At 48.8% G+C, this 27,284-nt stretch overlaps 1 protein-coding gene across 2 annotated transcripts; it reads right to left on the bottom strand.

Annotated features, from left to right (window-relative positions):
* Positions 1–9,696: 9,696 nt before the first annotated feature.
* On the bottom strand, positions 9,697–26,715 carry KLF11 (Kruppel like factor 11). 2 transcript variants are annotated; one of them, XM_029050921.1, is made up of 4 exons: positions 26,611–26,715; positions 19,056–19,319; positions 16,265–17,177; positions 9,697–12,466 (listed from the first exon to the last, which is right to left on the bottom strand). In XM_029050921.1, exons 1-4 carry the CDS (start codon positions 26,641–26,643, stop codon positions 12,165–12,167), a joined length of 1,512 nt encoding a protein of 503 aa, XP_028906754.1. In that variant the 5' UTR covers positions 26,644–26,715; the 3' UTR covers positions 9,697–12,164. The 2 variants fall into 2 exon arrangements, with proteins under 2 accessions (XP_028906754.1, XP_007671524.2); XM_007673334.3 differs by lacking the exons at positions 19,056–19,319; positions 26,611–26,715 and adding an exon at positions 17,276–17,502.
* Positions 26,716–27,284: the final 569 nt, after the last annotated feature.

The following is a 27,284-nucleotide window of genomic DNA, read 5'->3' as shown; positions in this document are numbered from 1 at the left end:
ACAACATAGTAAGCACTTAAATATTTTTTAAATGTGATAATTATGGTATTTGTTAAGTGCTTACTATGTGCAGAGCACTGTTCTAAGCGCTGGGGTAGATACAGGGTAAACAATGGCCTACAGGAAAGAATAAAAAATAAATAAATGGTGGTATTTGTTAAGCGCTTACTATGTGAAAAGCACTGTTCTGAGCGCTGGGGGATACAAGGTGATCAGGTTGCCCCACGAGGGGCTCACAGTTTTAATCCCCATTTTACAGATGAGGGAACTGAGGCCCAGAGAAGTTAAGTGACTTGCCCAGAGTCACACACAGCTGGCCAGAGTATGGGGCTGGGAGTCAGAAGGACCTGGATTCTAATCCCGGCTCTGCCTCTTGTCTGCTTGTCCAAGGTTGCACAAGTCGCTTCACTTCCTCTGTACCTCAGTTCCCTCACCTGTAAAACGGGTTTAACCCCCAAGTGGAACAGGGACTGTGTCCGACCTGACTAGCTTGTGTCTGCCCCAGCGCGTAGAGCCTGGCATATGGTAGAAGCACAATCAGTCCCTGTCCCTGGCATTAGAGAAGCAGCGAGGCTCAGTGGAAAGAGCCCGGGCTTGGGAGTCGGAGGTCGTGGGTTCGAATCCCGGCTCTGCCGTTTGTCAGCTGTTCTGCTTGTTTCTGCTCAACAGATACCACTCTGTGCTTTCTGCTCAATAAATACCACTGACCTACTAATTGTAGTCCACATTCGCTAGAGCGCCACGGTAGCCAGACGGAACCGAGCAGGGCGGCCAGGGTTATTTCACAGGCCGCCTTTCCTGAGCGAAAGAAGTGGGAGGAACGAGGGAGAAAGTCAAAAACAAACAGCACAAACAAGCAGAAACAAGGATCTGGGTTCTAATCCCGGCTCTGCCACGTGTCTGTTGTATGAGAAGCAGCCTGGCTCAATGGAAAGAGCCCGGGCTTGGGAGTCAGAGGTCAGGGGTTCTAATCCCGGCTCGCCACTTGTCAGCTGTGTGACTTTGGACAACTCACTTAACTTCTCTGGGTCTCAGTTCCCTCATCTGGAAAATGGGGATTGAGACTGTGAGCCCGACAGGGGACGGGGACTGTGTCCAACCCGATCTGCTTGTATCCACCCCAGTGCTTAGTAATAATAATAATAATAATGTTGGTATTTGTTAAGCGCTTACTATGTGCCGAGCACTGTTCTAAGCACTGGGGTAGACATAGGGGAATCAGGTCGTCCCACGTGGGGCTCACAGTCTTAATCCCCATTTTACAGATGAGGGAACTGAGGCACAGAGAAGTTAAGTGACTTGCCCACAGTCACACAGCCGACAAGTGGCAGAGCTGGGATTCGAACTCATGAGCCCTGACTCCAAAGCCCATGCTCTTTCCACTGAGCCACGCTGCTTCTCTAGTACAGTGCCTGGCACATAGTTAAGCGCTGAACAAATACCACCCTTATTATTATGACTTTGGGTGAGTCGCTTCACTTCTCTGGGCCTCGGTGACCCCATCTGTAAAGTGGGGATGAAGACTGTGAGCCCCACATGGGACAACCTGATGACCTTGAATCCTCCCCAGTGCTTAGAGCCGTGCTTTACACATAGTATGCGCTTAACAAATGCCATCATCATCATATAGTAAGTGCTTAACAGATTGTTTAGACTGTGAGCCCGTGGTCGGGCAGGAATGGTCTCTATCTGTTGCCCAATTCTACATTCCAAGCGCTTAGTCCAGTGCTGTGCAGAGAGTAAGCGCTCAGTAAATACGATCGAATGAATGCCACAATCATTAATTATTATTATTATCATTGAAGTTTCTATAATTATTATTAAAGTTTCTATAATAATTATTATTATTATTAAAGTTTCTAGGCCCACAAGCCCCAACCTTATGCTCTGCCGACACCTAGCGGCCGTTTCTGGTTCTGCGCCCAATTCGGTTAAAAGGAAAAAAGAGACCGAGAAAAAAACCCAATTAAAAAACATTCCAGAGCTCTTGGACAGGTCAGGGACCTTTTGTTGCCCCTCTCCCCATATGTCCGGGCCTGAAATAATAATATTGTTGCCATTTGATGAGCGCTTACTCTGTGCCGAGCACTGTTCTGAGCGCTGGGACAGATACAGGGTGATCAGGTTGTCCCACGTGAGGCTCACGGTCTTCATCCCCATTTTACAGATGAGGTCACTGAGATGTCATCGGGGAGTGAATTATAGCCCCCTGGAAATGCACTTGGATTTGCATCTTTTAATAATAATGTGGTTATTTGCTAAGCGCTTACTATGTGCAAAGCACTGTTCTAAACGCTGGGGTAGATACAAGGTGATCAGGTTGACCCACGTGAGGCTCACGGTCTTCATCCCCATTTTAGAGTTGAGGGAACTGAGGCCCAGAGAAGTGAAGTGACCTGCCCAAAGTCACACAGCTGGCAAGTGGCGGAGGTGGGATTAGAACCCATGACCTGTGACTCCCAGCCCGGGTTCTTTCCACTGAGCCAATAACCCATTTCGCAGGCCCACAGCACTTGGCTGATAATGATGGTGTTCGTTAAATGCTTACTCTCCCCCGATTAGACTGTAAGCCCGTCAGTGGGCGGGGATTGTCTCTATCTGTTGCCGAATTGACCATTCCAAGCGCTTAGTACAGTGCTCTGCACAGAGTAAGCGCTCAACAAATACTATTGAATGAATGAATGAACTATCTGTCAAGCTCTGTTTTCAACGCTGGAGTAGATGCAAGCCAATCAGGTTGGACACAGTCCCTGTGCCACGTGGGGCTCACAGTCTTCATCCCCATTTTACAGATGAGGGAACTGAGGCCCAGAGAAGTTGTGACCTGCCTAATAATAATTATGGCATTTGTTAAGCCCTTACTAGGTGCCAGGCACTGTATTAAGCGCTGGGGTAGGTACAAGCAAATCAGGTTGGATACAGTCCCTGTCCCACGTGGGGCTCACGGTCTCAATCCCCATTTTCCAGATGAGGGAACTGAGGCCCAGAGAAGTAAAGTGACTTGCCCGAGGTCGTGCAGCAGAAAAGTGGCAGAGCCGGGATTAGAACGCAGGTCCTTCTGACTCCCAGGCCCGTGCTATGCTCTATCCACTAGGCCGTGCCGTCCATAATTGAGCAATTTTTATTAATGTCGGTCTTCTCCGCTAGACTCCGAGCGGGCAGAGATCATCTACTAACTCTATTGTACTGTACTCTCCCAAGCGCTTAGTACAATGCTCAGCACACAGTCAAGTCGTCAATTAACGGCATTCATAGTGTTAGCTCGGAAGCAGCGTGGCTCAGTGGAAAGAGCCCGGGCTTGGGAGTCAGAGGTCATGGGTTCAAATTCCCGCTCTGCCACTTGTCAGCTGTGTGACTGTGGGCAAGTCACTTCACTTCTCTGTGCCTCAGTTACCTCATCTGTCAAATGGGGATGAAGACCGTGAGCCTCACGAGGGACAACCTGATTACCCTGTATCTACCCCAGCGCTTAGAACAGTGCTCGGCACATAGTAAGCGCTTAAATACCAACATTACCCCCTTTCCCTCTGCTCCTCCCCCTCCTCTACCCTCCCCTCAGCACTGTGCTCATCTGCTCATTTGTATATATCTTTATTACCCTATTTATTTTGTTAATGAGATGTCCATCCCCTTGATTCTATTTATCGCTATTGTTTTTGTCTGTCTCCCCCGATTAATAATAATAATGTTGGTATTTGTTAATTTCTTAGACTGTAAGCCTGTCAATGGGCAGGGACCGTCTCTTTCTGTTGCCGAACTGTACATTCCGAGTGTTTAGTACAGCGCCCTGCACATAGTAAGCGCTCAACAAATACTATTGAATGAATTGCGTGGCACAGTGGAAAGAGCACGGGCTTTGGAGTCAGGGCTCATGAGTTCGAATCCCAGCTCTGCCACTTGTCAGCTGTGTGACTGTGGGCAAGTCACTTAACTTCTCTGTGCCTCAGTTCCCTCATCTGTAAAATGGGGATGAAGACTGTGAGCCCCACGTGGGACAACCTGATTCCCCTGTGTTTACCCCAGCGCTTAGAACAGTGCTCTGCACATAGTAAGCGCTTAACAAATACTAACATTATTATTATTATTAATTGAATGAATAAATAAATACCAGCGATCAACTAATTGTAGTCCACATTCGCTAGAGCTCCATGGTAGCCAAATGGAACGGAGCAGGGCGGCCTGGTTAATTTCACAGGCCTCCTTTCCTGAGCGAAGCAAGTGGGAGGAACGAGGGAGAAAGTCAAAGACAAACAGCACAAACAGAAAGGTGGTGGATTGAAAAGCACTCTGGCCTGGTGGAAAGAGCACGGGCTTCGGAGTCAGGGGACCTGGGTTCTAATCCCAGCTTTGCCACTTGCCTGCTGTGTGACCTTGGGCAAATCACTTCACTTCTCAGTGCCTCAGTTTCCTCATCTGTACAACGTCGATTCAATTCCTCTTTTCCTTCCCTCCCCCTTAGAATATGAGCTCCATGTGGGATACAATGACTGCATCCTACCCCAGTGTTTGGCACATAGTCAGTGCTTAACAAATACCTTTATTATTATTATTTATATTACTATTATTATCCTACTGCTGTCTGGTCGTGGGTCTATCCCAGGAGATGAAATCTAATTCCCGGCTTGCCAACGAAGCAGCGTGGCCTAGTGGATAGAGAACGTGCCTGTGAGTCAGAAGGACCTGGGTTCTAATTCCAGCTCTGCCACTTCTCTGTGTGACCTTGGGCAAGTCACTTCAGTTCTCTGAGCCTCAGTTACCTCATCTGTAAAATGGGGATGAAGCGACCTGATTCGTTTGTATCCACCCCAGCGCTTAGAACAGTAAATACCACTTAGCACATAGTAAATACCATTAAAACACACACACACACAATTTGGTCACCTTTGGGTCCGAGCTTCTTGAAGCCTAGATCAAAAAATAGATCTAGCCCTTCCTCCTCCCTTTTGGGCAAGGCTCGTCGCTCTCGTGGAAGGGAAGAACTCCTCTGGAACATTCTCCAGAGCATGTTGGTTGTTGCCTACTGATTTGTAATAACTTTCTGGCAACGGCACAGACGTTAAGGAATAAGCTCGAAACGGGACTTGAGACCCGGCGTCAAGGCCGAGCCAGGAGAAGATTGAAAGTGATGGGAGCTGCAGGGGTTTTGGGGGGGGAGCGAACTGCTCCCTAAAACTCCTGATTTTCCTCCTAGCCATAGCCCCATCTTAATTCACCATCGCACAAACTCCCTTGTTGCATTCAGACCTTGATGTGAATCACCTTCCTATGTAATTTGCAAAGACGGGTTTTTTCCTAATAATAATCGTGTTTGTTAAATGCTTACTGTCGGGCCAGCAGTGTACTAATAATAATAATGTTGGTATTTATGGGGTAGGATCGGTACATCATCATCAAGTGGAACACAGTCCCCATCTCACAGGGAAGCTGGCCGTCTCAAGGGGAGGGAGACGGGAATAGCGTGGCCTATTGGCACGAGCACAGGCCTGGGAGTCACCCAACCTGGCTCCTATTCATTCGTACTTATTGAGCACTTACTGTGTGCAGAGCACTGGACTGAGCGCTTGGAATGGACAATTCGGCAACAGATAGAGACAATCCCCGCCCAACAATGGGATCCTGGCTCTAAGCAAAGTCATAGCAAGCGGCTTTGGGCAAATCACCTACTTCATCTGTAAAAAAAAAAATAATAAAAATGGGCTTTGATATCTGTTTCTTTCTTTATGGTATTTGTTAAGCGCTTACTACGTGCCAGGCACTGTGCTAAGCACTGGGGTAGAAACAAGGTAATCAGAAGCAGCGGGGCTCAGTGGAAAGAGCACGGGCTTGGGAGTCAGAGATCATGGGTTCAAATCCCGGCTCTGCCACTTGTCAGCTGGGTGACTTTGGGCAAGTCACTTAACTTCTCTGTGCTTCAGTTACCGCAACTGTAAAATGGGCATTAAGACTGTGAGCCCCATGTGGGACAACCTGATCACCTTGTATCCTCTCCAGCGCTTAGAACAGTGCTTTGCACATAGTAAGCGCTTGACAAATGCCATCATTATTAATCAGGTTGGACACAACCCATGTCACACACAAGGCTCACGGTCTTAATCCTCATTTTAAAGACGTGGGAACTGAGGCAGTGAGAAGTGAAGCGACTGGCCCAAGGTCACACAGTAGACGAGTGGCAGAGCTGGGACTAGAACCCAGGTTCTTTCGACTCCAGGCCCCTGCTCTATCCGCTAGACCACACTGCTTCACCTCTTCTCCCTCCTACTTAAGATTGTGAGGTCCCTGTGGGACGGAGACTGTGTCTGACTTGATTATCTCGTACCTACCCTAGGGCTGAGGACAGGGCTTGACTCACAATAAGCACCGAACAATTATCCCCATTTTACAGATGAGGAGATTGAGGCACAGAGAAGGTAAGCTACTTCCCCAGGTCACGCAGCAGGCAGGCGCCGCCAGGATTAAACCGGTCGTCTTGACTTCCAATCTTGTCCTCTTTTCACTAGGTGACTGTTTCTACTTCTTTCTATTGACTCTTTCGATCGGGTAGGGATTGTCTCTGTTGCCAAATTGTACTTCTCAAACGCTTAGTACAGTGCTCTGCACACGGTAAGTGCTCAATAAATATGAATGAATGGACTGACTGGGTGTAATAATAATGTCGGTATTTGTTAAGCGCTTACTATGTGCAGAGCACTGTTCTAAGCGCTGGGGGAGATAAAGGGTCATCCGGTTGTCCCACGTGAGGTTCACAGTTAACCCCCATTTTACAGATGAGGGAACTGAGGCACGGAGAAGTGAAGTGACCTGCCCAGTCACACAGCAGACAAGTGGCAGAGCCGGGAATCGAACCCATGACCTCTGACTCCCAAGCCCGGGCTCTTTCCACTGAGCCACACTGCTTCTCTGTACTCTCCCAAGAGCACGGGCTTGGGAGTCGGAGGTCGTGGGTTCTAATCGCGACTCCGTCCCTTGTCAGCTTTGGGCAAGTCACCTAACTGCTCTGTGCCTCAGTTCTCTCATCTGCGAAACGGGGATTAAGACTGTGAGCCCCACGTGGGACAACCTGATCACCTTGTTTCTACCCCAGCGCTTAGAACAGTAAGCACTTAGCTGCCCACAGCAGTTGCTCAATAAATAACATCGACTGATTTAAATAATGTTACCAATAATTGTATTTGTTAAAGTGCCTACAATGTGCCAGGCACTGTACTAAGCGCTGGGGTGGATACAAGCCAAAGGTTGGACAGAGTCCGTTCCCCTGTCCCGTCTCTGCCACTTAGCTGTGTGACTGTGGGCAAATCACTTCACTTCTCTGTGCCTCGGTTACCTCGTCTGTAAAGTGGGGATGAAGCCTGTGAGCCTCACGTGGGACAACCCGATGACCCCGTATCTCCCCCAGCGCTTGGAACAGTGCTCGGCACAGAGTAGGCGCTTAAATACCGACATTATAAGGCTCACAGTCTTAATCCCATCAGAATTCCAATGTCGTGAACTTTGCGAGGCTTACCTGGCTCTCGAGACACGATTCCTCGACGGGAGTCCTCTAGCCGGGATTAAAACCCAGGCCCGTGCTCTATCCACGAGGCCACGCTGCTCGACTCCGGAGACAATTCAGTCGCTCAAAATTCCGAGTACTGACCACTTCACCCAGTCGTATGTCAGCGGCTGGATTCCTTCTCCGAGGACTCTCCTTTAACCAAGTGGGCCGGGCCCAAGGGAGACGCTAAAACTTGTAAGCTACTTGAGGGTAGGGATCGTGTCTGCCACCTCAGCGTGACTCAGTGGAAAGAGCCCGGGCTTGGGAGTCAGAGGTCTTGGATTCGAATCCCAGCTCCGCCACTTGTCAGCTGTGTGACTGTGGGCAAGTCACTTCACTTCTCTGGGCCTCGGTTACCTCATCTGTAAAATGGGGATGAAGACCGTGAGCCTCACGTGGGACAACCTGATGACCCTGTATCTCCCCCAGCGCTTAGAACAGTGCTCTGCACAGAGTAAGCGCTTAACAAATACCAACATTATTACTCTACTCCCCCAAGCCCGGGGCTCTGTAGTAGGCGCCGGATAAATGTCGCTGATGGATCGACGGGCTGATCTTACCACCACGTCACGCACCGGCACCCACCACGCGACGGGATGCAACGCGGAGAGAATCAACACTGGCTTCTGGTGTGTGCTCCGCTATCCCCCTGGAACAAAAGCAGATTAAGAAAGTAAGAGGGGAGTAATCAATTCATTAATTGCATTTGAGAAGCAGCGTGGCTCGGTGGAAAGAGCCCGGGCTGGGAAGTCAGAGGTCGTAGGTTCTAATCCCCACTCCGCCACTTATCAGCTGCGTGACTTGGGGCAAATCACTTAATAATAATAATAATAATAATGTTGGTATTTGTTAAGCTCTTACTATGTGCAGAGCACTGTTCTAAGCGCTGGGGGAGATACGGGGTCATCAGGTGGTCCCACGTGAGGCTCACGGTCTTCATCCCCATTTTACAGATGAGGGAACTGAGGCCCAGAGAAGTGAAGTGACTTGCCCACAGTCACACAGCTAAGTGGCAGAGCCAGGAGTCGAACTCATGACCTCTGACTCCGAAGCCCAAGCTCTTTCCACTGAGCCACACTTCATTTCTGTGCCTCAGTTACCTCGTCTGTGAAATGGGGATGAAGACTGTGAGCCCCACGTGGGACAACCTGATCACCTCGCATCCCCCCTCAGCGCTTAGAACAGTGCTTTGCACGTAGTAAACGCTTAACAAATGCCGTCATTAATACATAGTAAGCACTTAAATACTATCATCATCATCTGAGAGCTTGCTATGTGCAAAGCCCTGTACTAAATGCTTAGGAAAGCACAATATAAGAGAGTAGGTAGACACCTTCCTTGCCCGCAATGAGTTTAGAGTCTAGAGAAGCTTACGGTCTAAAGGCTAATTACAGTCTAAACTAATTGTGAGTATGGAGTTTCCAGTTTGCTCGTGGACTTGTTCAGAGGAGAAGGTTCGCATTGTACTCTCCCTAGCACTTTGTAGGGTGCTCTGCACACAGTTAGCACTCAATAGATGCCACCGATCCACTAAATGAGACTCTACGGGTGAGAAAGGGTTCCACCTGCTGCATTCTCCAACCCCCATTTCAATTATTTCAATATTTATTACGAGAGGTCGTGGGTTCGAATCCCAGCTCCGCCACTTGGCAGCTGTGTGACTCCGGGCAAGTCACTTCACTTCTCTGGGCCTCGGTTACCTCATCTGTAAAATGGGGGTGGACTGTGTGCCCCACGTGGGACAACCTGATCACCTTGTATCCCCCCAGCGCTTAGAACAGTGCTTTGCACATAGTAAGCGCTTAGCAAATACCTAAATTATTATTGTACCTACTTCAGTGTTTAGTATAATGCTTGGCACACAGTAACACACTATACTTTTTTTTTTAAAAAAAAAAAAACCACCGAGTTTCTATCCCCACAACCTGATCTTTTTCATCAAACCCTGACAAACCCGATGACAAATACTATGTAGGATCGGTGTTTTCAAGTATCCTTTCCTAGGGTCACACTTTCATCCACTCTGAAGAGCACTTTATAACCGGCGTCGAAACACGAGAAACGAGCAAGGGATACTATGAATCGGACCCGAAGAGCAAAGTGTGATCCGAAAGACAGAAGGAACAGAAAACATCCGTTCCTTGTGAATCAAAAATGATCTGTGATTCAAAGGAGGATTACAGTTTTTATTAAATATTACATTGAAAAATTTGTTACAAAAACAGAATTATGAAACATCCAAAAAATTTATTCTTGGAACTACTTAAAGAGATCAAGCAAAACTGCTCAGGCGATAAAGTGCACTGGGAAAGCTTGCCTTATACACTTAAACCATGATACTGAGAGACTTCAGAGAGAGAGAGTCAGAAATGAAAAACCAAAGTGTTCTGGTTCTTCCTTTAGGTAATTTTTCTCTTTTGGAGGGGGCATTTTTTTCCCCAATCTGAAAAGAGAAAGCCTCACCTTTATAAGCGAAGAGTCTCTAGGGAGAAATCTCTGCCTTAACGGAAACCATTATCGACACAATTATTTTTTTTTCTGGAATCACATCATTCAAAACCGTCAGGGATCGGAGCAATATGTGAAAATGCGTCCCAAAGATCTTTTCTCATCTGGGAGTCATAGCATGACTAACGTAACTATGAATACAATTTTGTACGTAAAGCAACTGAGATCCCTAGATTTGGGGCTCTGCATATTTCGTGCAGTCGTAAAAAGGTTTGTGTTGATTAAGGATTGAGTGGAAGGTGAGGGAAAAGGGGAATAATAGCACCCCCCTCACGCCGCCACATTCTAATTCCGGGCCAACTGCTCGCTACCATCTGGGTGTCAATACGGCACTAGGGAAGTGTACCTTTTAGCAGAAAATGAGCTTCCAAGAACTCTCTTCTAAGTACATGACCACTTACACGTAGAATACATATCAAATAACATGGTGACAAGGCAGGAGAGTTCAATAAGTATCAAATGAGAGAATAAAAAATATGGATACAATATGCTAGCCACAAAAAACTCAGTACATCAACTTCAATATTTCAATTTATCAGAAATTTTTATAGGGGCAAACTGCCAATACCTATATTCAAGACATAAAAATCTAGATATATATATACTGCACAAGAAGATGAGGAGTCATACACAAAAGTAGTGCAACATACAGTGCATTCCCTATTATGCATTCTGTATTCTAGAGCTGTTGAACAATGCTCAACACAACCCAAAATTCAATGGTAATTAAGGAACGGAATCCTTTGGCAACAGGGCGGTACTCTCGTGGATGGGAAATGAAGAAAACAATTCCTTTTCCCTCCCCTTTGAAATAATTTTCTCTGCTTGTTCAAAGAATAATCTTTGAAAACCCAGATGATTTCCGAGACAATGGTTTCTGGGTTTTTCTTCAAACTTGAACAGTGAAGGGGTGGCAGGAAAAATAAAAATCTGACAGTTTGCACACTTTCTGTGTTTCACTTTAGATGCACTATACTTTGGTGAAAGAAGAGAAAAGTTCATTCAGCTAGTTGGACACTTCCACTTACCGGAGGAGATAAGTCTACATACGACATACTATATAGTTTAAGGCCACAACGAAAGACTTTCGATAGGAGTGGTGGTTGTTTTTTTTAACATGACCTAACTTCACATTTTTTGGTGTTTCAGATACTGGTGAATGGAAACCAACTGTTCACTACTGGATGCTGAATAATAAAAGCAGTAAAAAAAAGATCATTTTTAATCCAGAAAATAAAAATCCATGTCCTTTAATGACACTAACTTCTGCACGTCAAGCAACACGCAACAGTTTCCTGGTCACCAGCCAGAATTTTTTGTCGTCGACGTTGTATTTTCGGCTAATTTTCTCCTTCGTATGAGAACACGAACATGTTATGCGACATTTTTCACAAGTCACTCTTGGGTTTGTGCATAAACTTGCCAGGGCCCGGTTCTTCAAAATTTCAGCCTTCCAAACCGTAGCCTCGAATACACTGGAACTGATGAGATTTGATATAAACGACATGATTTGACTTTTGGAATTTTATGAAGATGTTCGCTGCATTTTTCCCCCCTTTCAAGGGCCCTTGTTCAACTGATATGAGTTTAAAAAATGATTCGGCTTAAAAAGTTCAATGATGAAGATTTATTTTTGCTGAAGGATGTTTCAAGTTTGCTAATCAATTATAAAATACTTTCCACTGACTTCAAATTCACTATTTAGAAACTGTGTCGACCACCTACGATAAAAACCTTGTTATAGAAAACACTATTAGAAAAATTAGTCACCCTGTTGAGTTTTCTCTAACACGAATGCAAAGTTTTTGAGTCATTTTTCGTAAACCTTATTGCCAGAATTATACTTCTCCTACAGTTTTGATTTGTTTCATGCTGGTGATACAGATTGACCTTTTTTTCTTTTTTCCTTAAAAATTTTTTTTAAAAAAGCCTCAAATGAAGAATCTCATTGAACAGGGCCCCCACTAAAGGGGGGGGAAAAAAGTGTGAACATGCTTTCAATACATCAAATAAACAAAACTAAACCAAAAGACCGGGAAGAGAAATTCTGTATTTAGTCATTACAAAGTATCGCTTGCTGGAGAAGGCTTTTTCCTCAGCTCAGGATTCTCTCCTAAATGGCCTTTTAAACGGAAGCTGGCCCGGATGACCCCGGAGAACCCAACGCCTCTCTAACGTTGCCAGGTTTCTCCGACGAAGGGATTCTGTTCAGTTTGCCGAGCTCCGCTTGCCAGCTGGGGATTTTCTTTGTGGTCATGTGACGCCGGGCGTGTTTCGTCAAGTGATCGCTGCGCATGAAGCGCCGGTCACACACCGGACACACAAATTTCTTCTCTCCCGTGTGAGTTCTGCGGTGGCGAGAGAGTTCGTCTGAGCGAGCAAATTTTTTCTCACAGCCGTCCCAGCTGCAGTTGAAGGGTTTTTCTCCTGGGGGGGTGGAGGGGGGAGAAAAAACACAAAAAGACATTCAGAACTTGAGTTCAGTTTGACGCGCCGTCATTTTTGGGCACAAGCGACATGCCATCGCCGCGTTGGTCCGACAGCCCATCCAGGTCAGTGTCCCATCTCCACTGGTGGCAACAGGCAGGATACGTGGACAAACTCTTCGGGGTGGGCAGGGTGCCAGGGCAGGGATTGTCTCTGTTGCTGAATTGTACATTCCAAGCACTTAGTACAGCACTCTGCACATAGTAAGTGCTCAATAAATACGATTGAATGAACGCATGAACGATCCTCATGTTTAAGGACCATTTCACTCACTCATTCGTTCACATTCACTTACTGAGCACGTGAACTAAAGCACTTGGGAGAGCATTTAGCGACCCTAACACCTGCCCTCTCCATCTTAGACTTTTCCTCAACAGGCCCACTTTGAACCTTTCTTCCCGGGTGTAGCCAAACCCCTCTTGAACTTGCTGATGCTCTCAGCCCACCCAGCTTCCAAGGGCAACGAATTCTACACTTGGACCCCGGGGTGTGTGAAGAGATTGCTTTGGCTTTGCTTTGGCCCTGCTTCACTGGGTATCCCGTCACTCTATTGCTGCCAGATTCCGAGAATTAACGATTCTCAGTTTGTCCCATCCACCCCCTCCATATCGTGTGGGCTTAAATCACGTCCCCTGCTCAGCCCTCGACTGTCCAGCTAAAAAATCGTGACCGTTCTGCTTTATTCTCCACCTTGGTCATTTGGGTTCACCTTCTCCTTACCACCCTCTTGCTCTAACCAGCTCCGTCCCTACCTCAGAACAGTGCTTGGCACATTGTAAGTACTTAACAAGCACCGCAATAATTATTATCGCATTATCATTATCACTGTGGGCAGGGAACGTGTCTACCAAATCTGTTATCTCGCACTCTCCCAAGAGCTTTAGTAGTCTTCTGCACACAGTAAGCACTTATTAAATACCAGTGATTGGTTGACCTTTTCACCTCTCTTCTCCAATTTAAAAGAGCAGTCAATGACAACTCCCTGGTTCTCCTTCCTGAACTGTGACGGACAGAACTCCAATCCCCACCATCAGGCAGCTGGCATTTGGATGGTTTCTGCCTTGTACCCACATGCCCTGAAGCTCAGCTGCCTTTTTGGGGGCTCTCGTTCCACCTTATGACGTCTTCCTGCAGTTTGCTCCCATCTGCCGGGCATTTCACCATCTGGGTTCAGCACCGGGTTGGTATTTGGTATCGAACAAACTGAGAACCCGCGTGCACAGTTTATAACTTCAGGAATCAGCGTTTTAGAGGATCCTACTCACTGCCTTTAGGATTTTGGGTAAGTGATGGCACAGACCTTCCCAAAGGCCCTCTCCTACACGCTCTAGACTGTAAGCTCCTTGTGGGCAGAGAAGATTGTATTGTACCTTTCCAAGTTCTCAGACAGTAGACGCTCGATAAGCACCATTGATCCATCTTAGAGAAGCAGCATAATCTAATGGAAGGAGCAAAGGCCTGGGAGGCAGACCTGGGTTCTAATCCCAGCTCACAGCACGCACTTGTTTGCTGTGTGACCCTGGATAAGTCACTTAATTTCTCTTTGCCTCTGTTTCCTCATCTCTAAAATGGGGATTAAATCTTACACCCTCCTTCTTAGTTGTGGGCCCCAGGTGCGACGAGGGCTGTGTCCAACCTGAATTTTTTTTTTTGATCTATTTCAGCACTTGTTAAGTGCTTACTATGCGCCAACCACTGTAATAAGTACCATAGCCAGGCTGGAGATTTTAGAATAGCTGTCCCCTTTAAAATACATATTCTTTTCCATCAATTTTTAAATCCACCAGTACAATCACAGGCAATCCTGGCTAAAGAACAGGATTGCACATTCTCTCCGAGACAAGATTTTTAGGGAAGATAATATTTTCATAATATGCCACTGGTCCTTTTATAAAAAGGAGCTGTTTTTAATGAATTACTTTATGCAGGTTAAACCACTGCCTGATAGTTTAGAATTCTTCTACAAGTCAACCACATTTTTTTTTTTTAAATGACATTTAAGCACTTATCATGTGCCAAGCCCTGTACTAAGCGCTGGGGTAGATACAAGATAATCAGGTTGGATACAGTCCATGTCCCATCTGGGGCTCACAGTCTTAATCCTCATTTTCCAGATGAGGGAACTGAGGCACAGGGAAATAAGGTCATTTGCCCAAGGTCACACAGCAGGGATTGAACTGAGGACCTTCTGACTCCCGGGCCCGGGGTCTATCCACTAGGCCACGCTGCTCCCCTCACCCTCTGGCCTGCAAGCCTAGACAGACCCCTGCCACAAAATCACCCAGGACAGCAGGGTGATGAGAGGATCGCGCCTGGGGGAGAAGAGCGTTAAATGCCATCTGTCAATCAGAACATAATGAAATCAGGGATCCCGCTCCGGGATCGAAAGCGGCACGTTTGCTCAAGTGAACCTGGAACTTAACGTCTGCCTTGAAATTGATGGCAGTTTCCTCTGGAAACTACACTTGCAAACAGCTTCTGTTTACAAACAATAGGACTAATAATAGCACTAATAATAACTGTGGTATTTATCCAGCACTGCATTAGGCACTGAGGTAGACATGACATAATCAGGTCCCATCCGGGGCTCATAGTCAAAGTAGGGGGGAGAAGAGGCACTGAATCCCCGTATTCCAGAGGAGGGGACCGAAGCCCAGAGAAGTGAAGCGACTTGCTCGAGGTCACACGGCAGACCGGCGGCAGAGCCGGAATTAGAACCCAGACCCTTCCGGCTCCCGAGTCCGGGCTCTTTCTTCCCACTGGGCCCCGCTAGAGGAACAGTGATGGGTCAACCATCTTTTCTCGGGACTCGCTCCCAGGGTCAAACTATCCAGGGCCCCGGATATACTTAGCCAAACTCCAATCTGGCATCCCCTCTGATGGCTCTTCGTCGTAAGAAAGCAACTGCTTTTAGTTTGGAAATGCTTCTATTGTTTAGAGCGGCAGCACATGTAGGCATCCCTCCTACCTACAGGTGTTGCATCCCCGCAGGGCCCCGTTATTACAAAATTGGGAAATGTGGAGCTTGGGGAAGATGGGTCGATAGAGAAGCAGCATGGCCTAGTGTAAAAAGCACAGGCCCGAAAGTCAGAATTATATTACAGAGTTATACGGTCAAAGGATTCAGAAGAGGCCCAAGAGATCATCTATTCATTCACTGAATGAACAAAAGGATGAATCTAGTCCAGTCCCCTGCTACGACAGGTGAATACTCTCCTAGACAAAGGGAAACCTCCTCATTTCGTCATGTTGCGATGGTTTTGGTTCATCTTTTTTCCTGTATCAGACCTAAATGTCAAGGATCTTTTTTTTTTTTTTTAAAAAAAAAGTACTTTAGCAAAGAAAAACGGGCTCTCCTTTATTCACCTTCCCAGTTTCTACCGTCGATGAATGCTTTTTTAAGGTATTTCATCGGCGGCTATTTCATTGCAAGCGAACTTCTGATCGTAGCCTTCGTTAACATCATTTTTTGGAATCTAAAAATGATTAAAGATCACTGCCGAGACACGCAGAGAAAATGAAGTTTGCCCATTACATTGTGACACCAGCTAAGTCGATATCACTCTTGCTCGAATAAGTGAAAGACATTCTTTCAAGAAGCAAAATTCCTCTACTTCCCAACTATTCCCTCCCATTCTTTTCTCTCCTAGACGAACACCCCCTCCCCCCCCAAAATCCAAACCTCCAGATTTGGTAATAATTTCGGCAACGTCCAACTTCACCCCTTCCCACACTCACCAGTGTGTGTGCGAAGATGGGCCTTGAGGTGAGAACTTTTGAAGTACGTTTTCCTGCAGCCTGGAAAGTTGCAAACATAATTTCTTCTTCTGGAAAAGTCCATCTGAGGGGCACAGTTTGGACCGGAGGTAACGAACACTGGAGCAGGGGCAAGAGGCAGTAACTTGGTGTTCCCGACAGTCACGACGCCGGGCTGGCAAGCCGGGGGCGGCTGCGTGACGGCAGCCTGAGGAAGAACTAACATCACGGTTCCCTGAGGCATCGAGGCCCCCACGAGGAGGGGCTGCGACACTGGAGCAGCCTGGGGCAAAATGGGCTTCACGGCACCCGGGCCCGTCTGGGCCGGGGGCTTCAGGAAGGCCGAAATCATTCCGCCCTGTCCGTTCACGGGGATCATCTGGCAGAGCACGGGGGCGCTGGGGACGGAAACGAGAGGGGCGGCTTTCCGGGGCAAGTCGCTTTCGCGATTCTTTGGCGGGTGAGTCTGCAGGGCCGCAGGCCACGCTGCCTGCCGCCCTTTGTCAGAGGGGGCTGAGGGATCGGAGGCGTGCAAACGGGGCTGGCGTGCCGGGGGGGGCCCCCCGGTCGAATCGTTCGTGGGCGGCGGGGCCCGCGGCTCCTCGGGGCGTCCCGGGTCCCCGCCTTCCGACTCCCCGGGGGGGCTCCCGCGGGCCGCGGGCCCCGGGCAGGACGCCGAGCCGGCTCCCGTGTGGCGGATGACGCTGGTCGCCATGGCCCTGCGGGCCTCGCCCGGCCGCTTCTCCGTCCCCGTGCCCGGGGCGGAGGCGGGGTCCCCCGCCGAGACGGCTGGCTGGGCCGGGGCCGTCCTCGATCTGGAGTAAGTCGCTTGGGCGGGCAGGAGGGGCGCGGCCGATGGCTCCACAAAATCTGGGCTGTGAGGAGGCGTCATGCACTGAGAAGGAAGAAGGGGGAAAAAAAGGGAAAAAAAAAATAAAAAGATCAACAGAGGGCGAGTGGCGAGCTCCGAAGGCCCACCGGCATCGGACTTACACGTGCCCTGGGGTTTTACAGAACAGTGCCGTCGAGAAACCAGGCCTCTCCTTCTAAAATTAGCCGCTCGATGCTTTCTGGTTCTCGGATAGGCTCTGGTGAAAAGACGCGAGCTATTTATTATCCATCGCCGCCCTGCATCGAGCACTACCAGAGGTGCTTCCAGTTGCTTATTCTGCCTCGACTCCCTCCATTATTTCCACTTGATCTCTGGGCCCAATGGGCGGGTGCGGGGAATTGTGAGGTCACCGGGCTCCGGAAGGGCCGAGGCCGAGGAATCCAGTTTCTGCCTCCTTCCTTCCCCAGACCACAGGGCCCTCCCTCCCTCCTCAGGCTGGTTAGGGCTATTTTTAGCCTCTCTGAGCAGATGAGGGGCGGGGGCCTGTCAGAGCGATGCTTGCCACGGTGGCCCTTTTGACCTACGGCTAAAGCGGGCCCGTGTTCCAGGGATGGATCGACCCCAGTATTTCCACAACCCTCAGGGCGATGAGGATGTTCGAATGCCCAGTGTCATTTCCTTTCTCCCTTTGATGCTGCCACCGTGGCTTCATCTAGATTTCCTACCCGCTGCAGCAGTCTATATCAACTACCCTAGTTCATATCTCCCTTTTGGGCACAAGCCAGAGGTTGGAACGGAGAAGCAGAGCGGCCCAGTGGATAGAGCTTGGGCCGGAAGACAGAAGGCCCTGGGTACTAATCCCGGCTCCGCTACTTGTCTGCTCTGTGACCTTTAACAAGTCACGACTTTCCTTTGGTTCGGTCACCTCATCTGTGAAAAGGGAACGAAGGTTGTGAGCCCCATGGTAGAGCATCGACTATGTCCAACTTAAGTAACCTGTATCTACCCCAGTGCTTAGTACGGTGCCTAGCACAAGATAAACACTGAACAGATGCCATTAAAAAAAAAAAAAAAACCACACACAACTTCTCAAAGTCTCACTTACCCTCGCTAGAAAAGCTATGAAAAACAGCACCCTCCCTCCCCTAACAACACCATAAGAAGACTGTCAGAGAAGTAGCGTGGCTCAGTGGAAAGAGCACGGGCTTTGGAGTCAGGGCTCATGAGTTCGAATCCCAGCTCTGCCACTTGTCGGCTGTGTGACTGTGGGCGAGTCACTTAACTTCTCTGTGCCTCAGTTCCCTCATCTGTAAAATGGGGATTAAGACTGTGAGCCCCACGTAGGACAACCTGATTCCCCTATGTCTACCCCAGCGCTTAGAACAGTGCTCGGCACATAGTAAGCGCTTAACAAATACCAACATTATTATTATTATTAAGACTGTTGCAAAGGAAAGTCGCAAGGGGTGGATGTTCAGAGTACAGAGGCGGCTTCGAATTTTGACCCCCTGCTTCATTTTCACAGGGTTCCAGCTGAAGCCGACTGAGTCCCCTTTAGGGGAAGCTCTCCGTTCCCTGGGCTCCTCAGGAGACCCCCTGTGAAACACCAGAGAGCTCACTTCCTGGGACAGGAGGAACTTCTGCACCGCCCAGATTCGTTCCCAAGCTTCTGATGCTCGTACGCCCTCTGGCTTGGAATGTTGCTATCTAGCACAGGAAAGGCGGCCGATTTTCCACATGATAAAATGGAAGACAGTCTGGAGATCTGAAAGTCAACACCCCTCAGGACTAAACCCCATTTTTCCCAGTCAGGCACAGGATGAGCAAAGAGCAGGGGACAACACTCTCTGACACACAGACGGACTTAATGCAGAGCCATAAATATATCTGGGGGGGTCAACAGAGCAATTTTAAACATTCATTTTTCGCCTTCCTCCTCACCAGGGTTGACAGAGAGTGGAAGTCCTTCGGGAACTCAGAAGCGGCTGCGTCACCGTGCATCGTCGAGTCCCCAGAATCCGAGACAGGTGTAAGAGGCCTGATCTTTAAAAGATCACCCTTCTGGGATCTTTGACCCCAAGAACTCATGCAAACGAGGGCCTCGACTGCTTCGATGTCATTCTGTTCCAAGACACTGCACGTAGACCTTTCGCTGTCATGGCGTTTCCGTTCCAGGATGGATTCACATATGTCCATGATGTCAGCCTAAAGACAATCGAGGATTATGATTTCCCCCCGTCAGTCTGAGGCGTTCGGATTGCACAAACCCACCCGCGCATCCGATACGTGCAAACCCCGGACCAATTCAGTGGTCCGCACTGAGCTCGGGAACAACTTCACTCTCGTATTATCTGTCATCTTTCCAAATAGGGAGTCTGTTTTGTATTTTTTAACTAGTGTTCTGGAAAGGGAGAAAACCCAAAGATCTGGATGGAAAGGAATTGCCCATGATTCCTACGAGAGGGTTTGACGATTAGGCTTTCCCGGGGAAATGATTAAACCCGAACCGCCGAGAAGAAAATGTGACATCGCTCCTGCGGCCGTATAATTAAAATGGTGAGGATCTGGAACTTTTGGGGAAACGGCCAAGAAAGGATAGCGGCTCTCAGGCCTGCCAGGATGCACGTTTCCACGAGGTTTTTCTAGCTAAAACGGAGGGATCAAGGCGTGTGTTTTGAACAACTCGAGCTTGTCTGGATACCACTTGCCACGCTGTTTGGAGAAATGGATAGCCACAAGGCGGCAAGGCCTACTACTTATAATGGTACTTGTTAAAGCGCTTACTGTTTGCCAAGCACTGTTCTAAGTACTGGGGGTGGATAAATGCTAATCAAGTTGGACAGTCCCTGTCCCCCATGGGGCTCACACTTTTAATCCCCATTTTCCAGATGAAGGAACTGAGGCCCAGAGAAGTGAAGTGACTCTCCCAAGGTCACGCGGAAGACGTGGCGGAGCCGGGATTAGAACCCAGGTCCTTCCGACTCCCAGGCCTGTGCTCTATCCATTTGGCCACACTGCTTTTGTACTTCTCAAATTTATCTTCTGAGTTTTACTGTAGGTTTTCGGTTTGGGTGGGTCTCCCCCGGTTTTAAAATGCTCAATTAGCTTCCCCCATCCTATCTTACTTTGCTGATGTCCTAAAACTCAACCACACACTGTTCCTTTAATGCCAATCTGCTCGCTGCACCTCGACCTCATCTATCTCGCTGTCAAACTTTTGCCCACATCCTCCCTCTGGCCTGGCACTCCCCGTCCCCCTTCAAATATGACCGACCACCACTTTCCCCTTCACGGCATTTTAAAAATCCCATTTCCTCCAATAGGCCTTCCCTAATGAAGCCATCTTTTCTCCTACTCCCTCTCTCTATTGCACTGCCTATGCACTTGGATCTGTACTTATAATTACGTAATATTCACCTAATCTCAGTCCCACAGCACTTACATCCATATCCATAAGTTATATATTTTAATGTCCACCTCCCTCTCTAGACCATGAGCTCTTTGTGGGCCGGGAATGTGTTTACAAACGCTATTTTATTGTACTTTCCCAAGCACTCGATACGTGCTCTGAACACAATAAGCCCTCGATATTACTAATTGATTGCACATATACTTAGATTCTGGCATTTCCCCTACCTGTAACTTATTTTAATTAATCATAATTACTGAGTGCTTACTCTGTGCAGAGCACTGTACTAAGCGCCTGGGAAACTGTCTCCCCCTCTAGACTGTAAACTCATGGGCGGGGATTACCAATGCTATTGTATTTTATTCTTCCAAGTGCTTAGTACAGTACTCTGGGACACCATAAGTGCTCAGTAAAAGCCATTTACTGACTAATTGATCAACACTGGAAATGTAAAATGAGCGCCAAGCACCTCACGCTACAATAGCTACACTGAGTGCCTTACAACTTCCTTTTTTACTGCCAAGCTTAGTTGTATATTTTTGTATCGAAACACCCTCCCCCACCCCCCAAAAGCTCCCCCGATCATATTCATCACCCAAATAATCATATTCACGCCATCCTGCACACTGCGCTGGGAGACAGCACTGAGTCCAAGGACAATGCAAACAAACCAGTCACTCCTATTCATTAAGCGCTTCTTGTGTTTAGAACCCTGTGCTAAGCGCTTGTGAGAATACAAAATAACAGTTGGTCAACACATTCCCTCAAGGGGTTTAGAGTCTAGGGTCGGGGAGGGACCCAATGGAAGAAAAAGGAAGGGATGAGCAATTAAAAAAAGAACACCTCTTTTTAACATGCTTCCCACAGCCACTTACCTTCTCTGCGCCTCAGTTCCCTCATCTGTAAAATGGGGATTCAATCCAGTTGTCCCTCCTACTCAGACTGTGAGCCCCACGTGGGATGATGGCTGTGTTGGCCCTGATTATCTCGTAGCCACCCCATCGCTTAGAAAGGTACTTGACACATAGTAAGCGCCTAACAAATCCCACTATTGTTATTAAGAGCCTGTCAAGCTCCCGAGCCCTGGAGCGAGCCCCAAAGCCTTCCCCACCCTTCACTTGGCTACCAGCCCGGAAGGCCAGAACAGTCTCTCCCTCTTTCTGCTAACTTCCAGACTGATTCTGCAGAAAATAGGAGGCCACGAAAATGCCCCGGGGTAGAAATAGGAGGCCCCGGAATTGCCCCGGGGTAGCCCACCACTTTGGCATGTGAAAAGGGACCTGCTCGTAGTAATAATAATTATGATAATAAAGATATTTGTTAAGGGTTTACTATGTGCTTTGCACTGTACTAGGCGCCGGGGTGGATACAAATTCATTCAATAGTATTTACTGAGCGCTTACTATAGGCAGAGCACTGTTGGACACAGTCCCTGTCCCACGTGGGGCTCACACTCTTAATCCCCATTTTCCAGATGATGTAACTGAGGCCCAGGGAAGGAAAGCGACTTGCCCAAGATCACACAGCAGACAAGTGGCAGGGAAAGAACTCATGATCCGGCTCCGCCACTTGGTCTGCTGTGATTTGGGCAAGTCACTTAACTTCTCTGGGCCTCAGTCACCTCATCCTTAAATGGGGATGAAGACTTTTGAGCCCCACGTGGGACCACCTGATGACCTTGTATCTACCCCAGCATTTAGAACAGTGCTATGAACATAGTGAGCGCTTAACAAATCTCATCATCATCATTATTCATTCAATAGTATTTATTGAGCGCTTACTATGTGCAGAGCACTGTACTAAGCGCTTGGGATGAACAAGTCGGCAACAGATAGAGACGGTCCCTGCCGTTTGACGGGCTTACGGTCTAATCGGGGGAGACGGACGGACGAGAACGATGGCACTAAACAGCGTCGAGGGGAAGAACATCTCGTAAAAACCGATGGCAACTAAATAGAATCGAGGCGATGTACAATTCATTAACAAAATAAATAGGGTAACGAAAATATATACAGTCGAGCGGACGAGTACGGTGCTGTGGGGATGGGAAGGGAGAGGTGGAGGAGCAGAGGGAAAAGGGGAAAATGAGGCTTTAGCTGCGGAGAGGTAAAGGGGGGATGGCAGAGGGAGTAGAGGGGGAAGAGGAGCTCAGTCTGGGAACGCCTCTTGGAGGAGATTTTTAAGTAGGGTTTTGAAGAGGGAAAGAGAATCAGTTTGGCGGAGGTGAGGAGGGAGGGCGTTCCGGGACCGCGGGAGGACGTGGCCCGGGGGTCGACGGCGGGATAGGCGAGACCGAGGGACGGTGAGGAGGTGGGCGGCGGAGGAGCGGAGCGTGCGGGGTGGGCGGTGGAAAGAGAGAAGGGAGGAGAGGTAGGAAGGGGCAAGGTGACGGAGAGCCTCGAAGCCTAGAGTGAGGAGTTTTTGTTTGGAGCGGAGGTCGATAGGCAACCACTGGAGTTGTTTAAGAAGGGGAGTGACCCGCCCAGATCGTTTCTGTGGGAAGATGAGCCGGGCAGCGGAGTGAAGAATAGACCGGAGCGGGGCGAGAGAGGAGGAAGGGAGGTCAGAGAGAAGGCCGACACGGTAGTCTAGCCGGGATATAACGAGAGCCCGTAATAGTAAGGTAGCCGTTTGGGTGGAGAGGAAAGGGCGGATCTTGGCGATATTGTAGAGGTGAAACCGGCAGGTCTTGGTAACGGATAGGATGTGTGGACATCATTATGTCCAACCCAATTTGCTTGTACCCACCCCAGCGCTTAGTACAGTGCCTGGCCCATAGTAAGCACTCAATAAATACAATTGAATGAATAGATGTCTTCCTCTCTAAGACTGGGGGCTCCTTGTGGGTATGGAATGTGTCTGATGTTCTACTGTCCTCTCCCAAGCGCTTAGTATAGTGCTCTGCACACAGTGCTCAATAAATACTGAATATATAAATGTCTGATTACTTGCTTAGTTTTGCCGTCTCTCCCATTTAAACCGTGAGCCCGCTGTTGGGCAGGAACTGTCTCTATCTGTTGTTAGTACAGTGCTCTGCACACAATAAGCGCTCAATAAATACGACTGAATGAATGAAATGTTTGAAAGAAGACCATGGTTTGCACACGATAAGCACTCAGCATGGCTTGGTGGAAAAAGCCCGGGCTTGGGAGCCAGAGGTCATGGGTTCTAATCCCGGCTCCGCCACTTGTCTGCTGTGTTACATTGGGCCAGTCACAACTTCTCTGTGCCTCGATTACCTCATCTGTAAAATGAGGATTAAGACTGTGAGTCCAAGGTGGGGCAACCTGATAATCTTGTATCTACCCCAGCACTTGGAACAGTGCTTGGCACATAGTAAGCGCTTAACAGATACCATCATTATAATAAGGTCGTGGGTTCTAATCCTGGCTCCGCCACTTGCCAGCGGTGTAACTTTGGGCAAGTCACTTCACTGGGCCTCAGTTACCTCATCTGTAAAATGGGGGTGAAGACTGTGAGCCCCACGTGGGACAAACTGATCACCCTGTATCTCCCCCCGCGCTTAGAACAGTGCCCTGCACATAGGAAGCGCTTAACAACTATCAACATTATTACTATACTCAGCACTTAGAACAGTGCTTGGCTTAAGAAACACCATCATTATCATTATTACTATATCATTACTATATCATTAGAGAAGCAGCGTGGCTCAATGGAAAGAGCCCGGGCTTGGGAGTCAGAAGTCATGGGTTCGAATCCCCGATCCGCCACTTGTCAGCTGTGTGACTGTGGGCAAGTCACTTCACTTCCTCTGTGCCCGCGGTTACCTCATCTGTAAAATGGGGATGAAGACTGGGAGCCTCGTGTGGGACAACCTGATAACCCTGTATCTACCCCAGCGCTTAGAACAGTGCTCTGCACATAGTAAGCACTTAACAAATACCAACATTATTATCATTACTAAAAAAAATCAGACTGGCCCCAGGGGCTCCCTGCCATGGTGGCCTGCGCTATTATGACACTCAGTGCTTAAAACAGTGCTTGGCACATAGTAAGGGCTTAAGTAAGCCATTATTATTACTAAATCATTACTATATCATTACTAAAAAAAATTACTAGATTATTACTGTATCATTACTAAAAAAAAAAAAAAAATCTGCCTGGCCCCGGGGCTCCCTGCCATTTTGGCACACGCTATTATGATCCTCAGCGCTTACAACAGTGCTTGGCACATAGTAGGGGCTTAAGTAATGCCATCATTATTACTAAACTACTATATCATTACTAAAAAAATCATTACTAAATCATTACTGTATCATTACTAAAAAACATCAGACTGGCCCCAAGGGCTCCCTGCCACTGTGGCTCATGCTTATGATACTCAGTGCTTAGAACAGTGTTTGGCACATAGTAGGGGCTTAAGTAACATCATTTTCATTATTACTAAATCACCACTACATCATTACTAAAAAAAATCATTACTAAATCATTACTGTATCATTAATAAATAAAAAAATCAGACTGGCCCTAAGGGCTCCCTGCCACTGTGGCTCATGCTATTATGATACTCAGTGCTTAGAACAGTGTTTGGCACATAGTAGGGGCTTAAGTAACATCATTTTCATTATTACTAAATCACCACTATATCATTACTAAAAAAAAAATCATTACTAAATCATTACTGTATCATTAATAAAAATCAGACTGGCCCCAAGGGCTCCCTGCCATTGTGGCTATCTATTATGATACTCAGTGCTTAGAACAGTGTTTGGCACATAGTAGGGGCTTCAGTAACATTTTCATTATTACTAAATCACCACTATATCATTACTAAAAAAAAGTCATCATTACTAAATCATTACTGTATCATTACTTAAAAAAAAATCAGACTGGCCCCAAGGGCTCCCTGCCACTGTGCCTCATGCTATTATGATACTCAGCGCTTAGAACAGTGCTTGGCACATAGTAGGAGCTTAAGAAACGCCATTTTCATTATTACTAAATCATTCCTATATCATTACTAAAAAAAAAAAAAATCAGACTGGCTCCAAGGGCTCCCTGCCACTGTGGCTCATGCTATTATAATAGTCAGCACTTAGAACAGTGCTTGGCACACAGTAGGGGCTTAAGTAACGCCATCATTATCATTATTACTAAACCACTACTATATCATTACTAAAAAAAAACACATTATTAAATCATTACTGTATCATTACTAAAAAAAATCAGACTGGCCCCAAGGGCTCCCTGCCATGGTGGCCCGCGCTATTATGATACTCAGCACTTAGAACAGTGCTTGGCACATAGTGGGGGCTTAAGTAACGCCATCATTATCATTATTACTAAATCACTACTATATCATTACTAGAAAAAAATCATTAAATCATTACTGTATCATTAAAAAAACATCAGACTGGCCCCAAGGGCTCCCTGCCACTGTGGCTCATGCTATTATGATACTCAGCGCTTAGAACAGTGTTTGGCACATAGTAGGCGCTTAAGAAACGCCATCATTATCATTATTACCAAATCATCACTATATCATTAGTAAAAACAATATCTGTCTGGCCCGGGGCCTCCCTGCCATTGTGTCCCTTGGGCCTTGGCAGGGCTCCGAGGCCTTCCCCGCTCGTGCCCGCGCTCCCCCCCCGCCCAATCAGCGTCGCCGCCGGAGCTAAGCCCCGCCCCCCGCCCGCGAGGGTGGCGATGGCGGGAGAGGGGAGAAGGAAGGGGGCGGGGCCTCGGTCCTCCGCCCTCGCCCTCCCCGCTCCAATATAGGTGGGGGCCGAGGCGGGGCGGGCCGGGGCGCCGTGTCGGCGGCTAAAAGGGGCACCATCGGGTCGGGTGCGGGAGGATGCGGGCGGATGCGGGGTGGGGGGCGGCCCTGGGCCGCGCGGGCGGAGGGGCAGGGGACAAAGCTGCGCGCGCAACCCCAGACAGGCGCGCGTGCGCAGACGGCGCCCCCCCGCTGGCGCGAGGCAGCTTGGCGCGCGACCCATGTGCGCGAGGCGCACGTCCCGCATCCCCTCCCCCCCCGCAGCGGCCCGGTCGACCAACAGGACCCGCTCCGCCCCGCCGCACCTAAGGGCCCCGGGGGTGGGGAGGGAGGGGTCCCCGACGACTCACAGCGGACGCCTCTCCCAGGCCGGAGGCGCGCATGGCGGCCGCGGGAAGATCCAGCGGGGACGGCGGCGCATGGGGGGGGTCCCCGGCCCTGGCGCGGCGGCGGCTCCTCCGGCCGGGGCGCGCGCGCGCGCGCCTCTGCGCGGCCCCGCTAGCCCGGCGCGCGGGGCGGGGAGACCAACCAAAATACGCGCGCCCCTCCCCCCCGGCGAGGGGCTCCGCCAATCCCCGACGAGCCCGGCGGGGCCCCAGCCAATGGGAGCGAGGGGCGGGGGGGCGGGGCCGGCGCGTGATCGGGGCCTGGCGGCCGCGTGATCGGGGAGGGGGGAGGGGCCCGGACACGTGTCTGCCTGGGGCGGGGGGCGGGGCCCGGGAGCGCCCTGACCCAAAGGCCCGCGGGGAAGTAGGGGAAAGGTCGCGGCGCGCGCGCGGGAGGGGGCGGGGCCGCGCGCGCGGGAGGGGGGAGGGGGCGGGGCCGCCCTTAAAGGGACAGGACCCTCCCCCTCGAGGCCTAGCGGGTAGAACACTTGCTGGCCAGTGGGAGGGTCGTGGGTTCCAATCCCTCCCCCGCCACTTAACAATAACTATTATTATTACATATAGTTATATAATATAGTTATTATATTAGTTAATAGTAAGAATCATGGCCTTTATTAAGCCGCTTACTGTGTGCCAAG

The sequence above is a fragment of the Ornithorhynchus anatinus genome, chromosome X1 (assembly GCF_004115215.2).
Source record: "Ornithorhynchus anatinus isolate Pmale09 chromosome X1, mOrnAna1.pri.v4, whole genome shotgun sequence".
Classification (NCBI taxonomy): domain Eukaryota; kingdom Metazoa; phylum Chordata; class Mammalia; order Monotremata; family Ornithorhynchidae; genus Ornithorhynchus; species Ornithorhynchus anatinus.
Note: the sequence above shows the minus strand (reverse complement) of the source record. Positions and strands in the feature narration are given on the sequence as shown.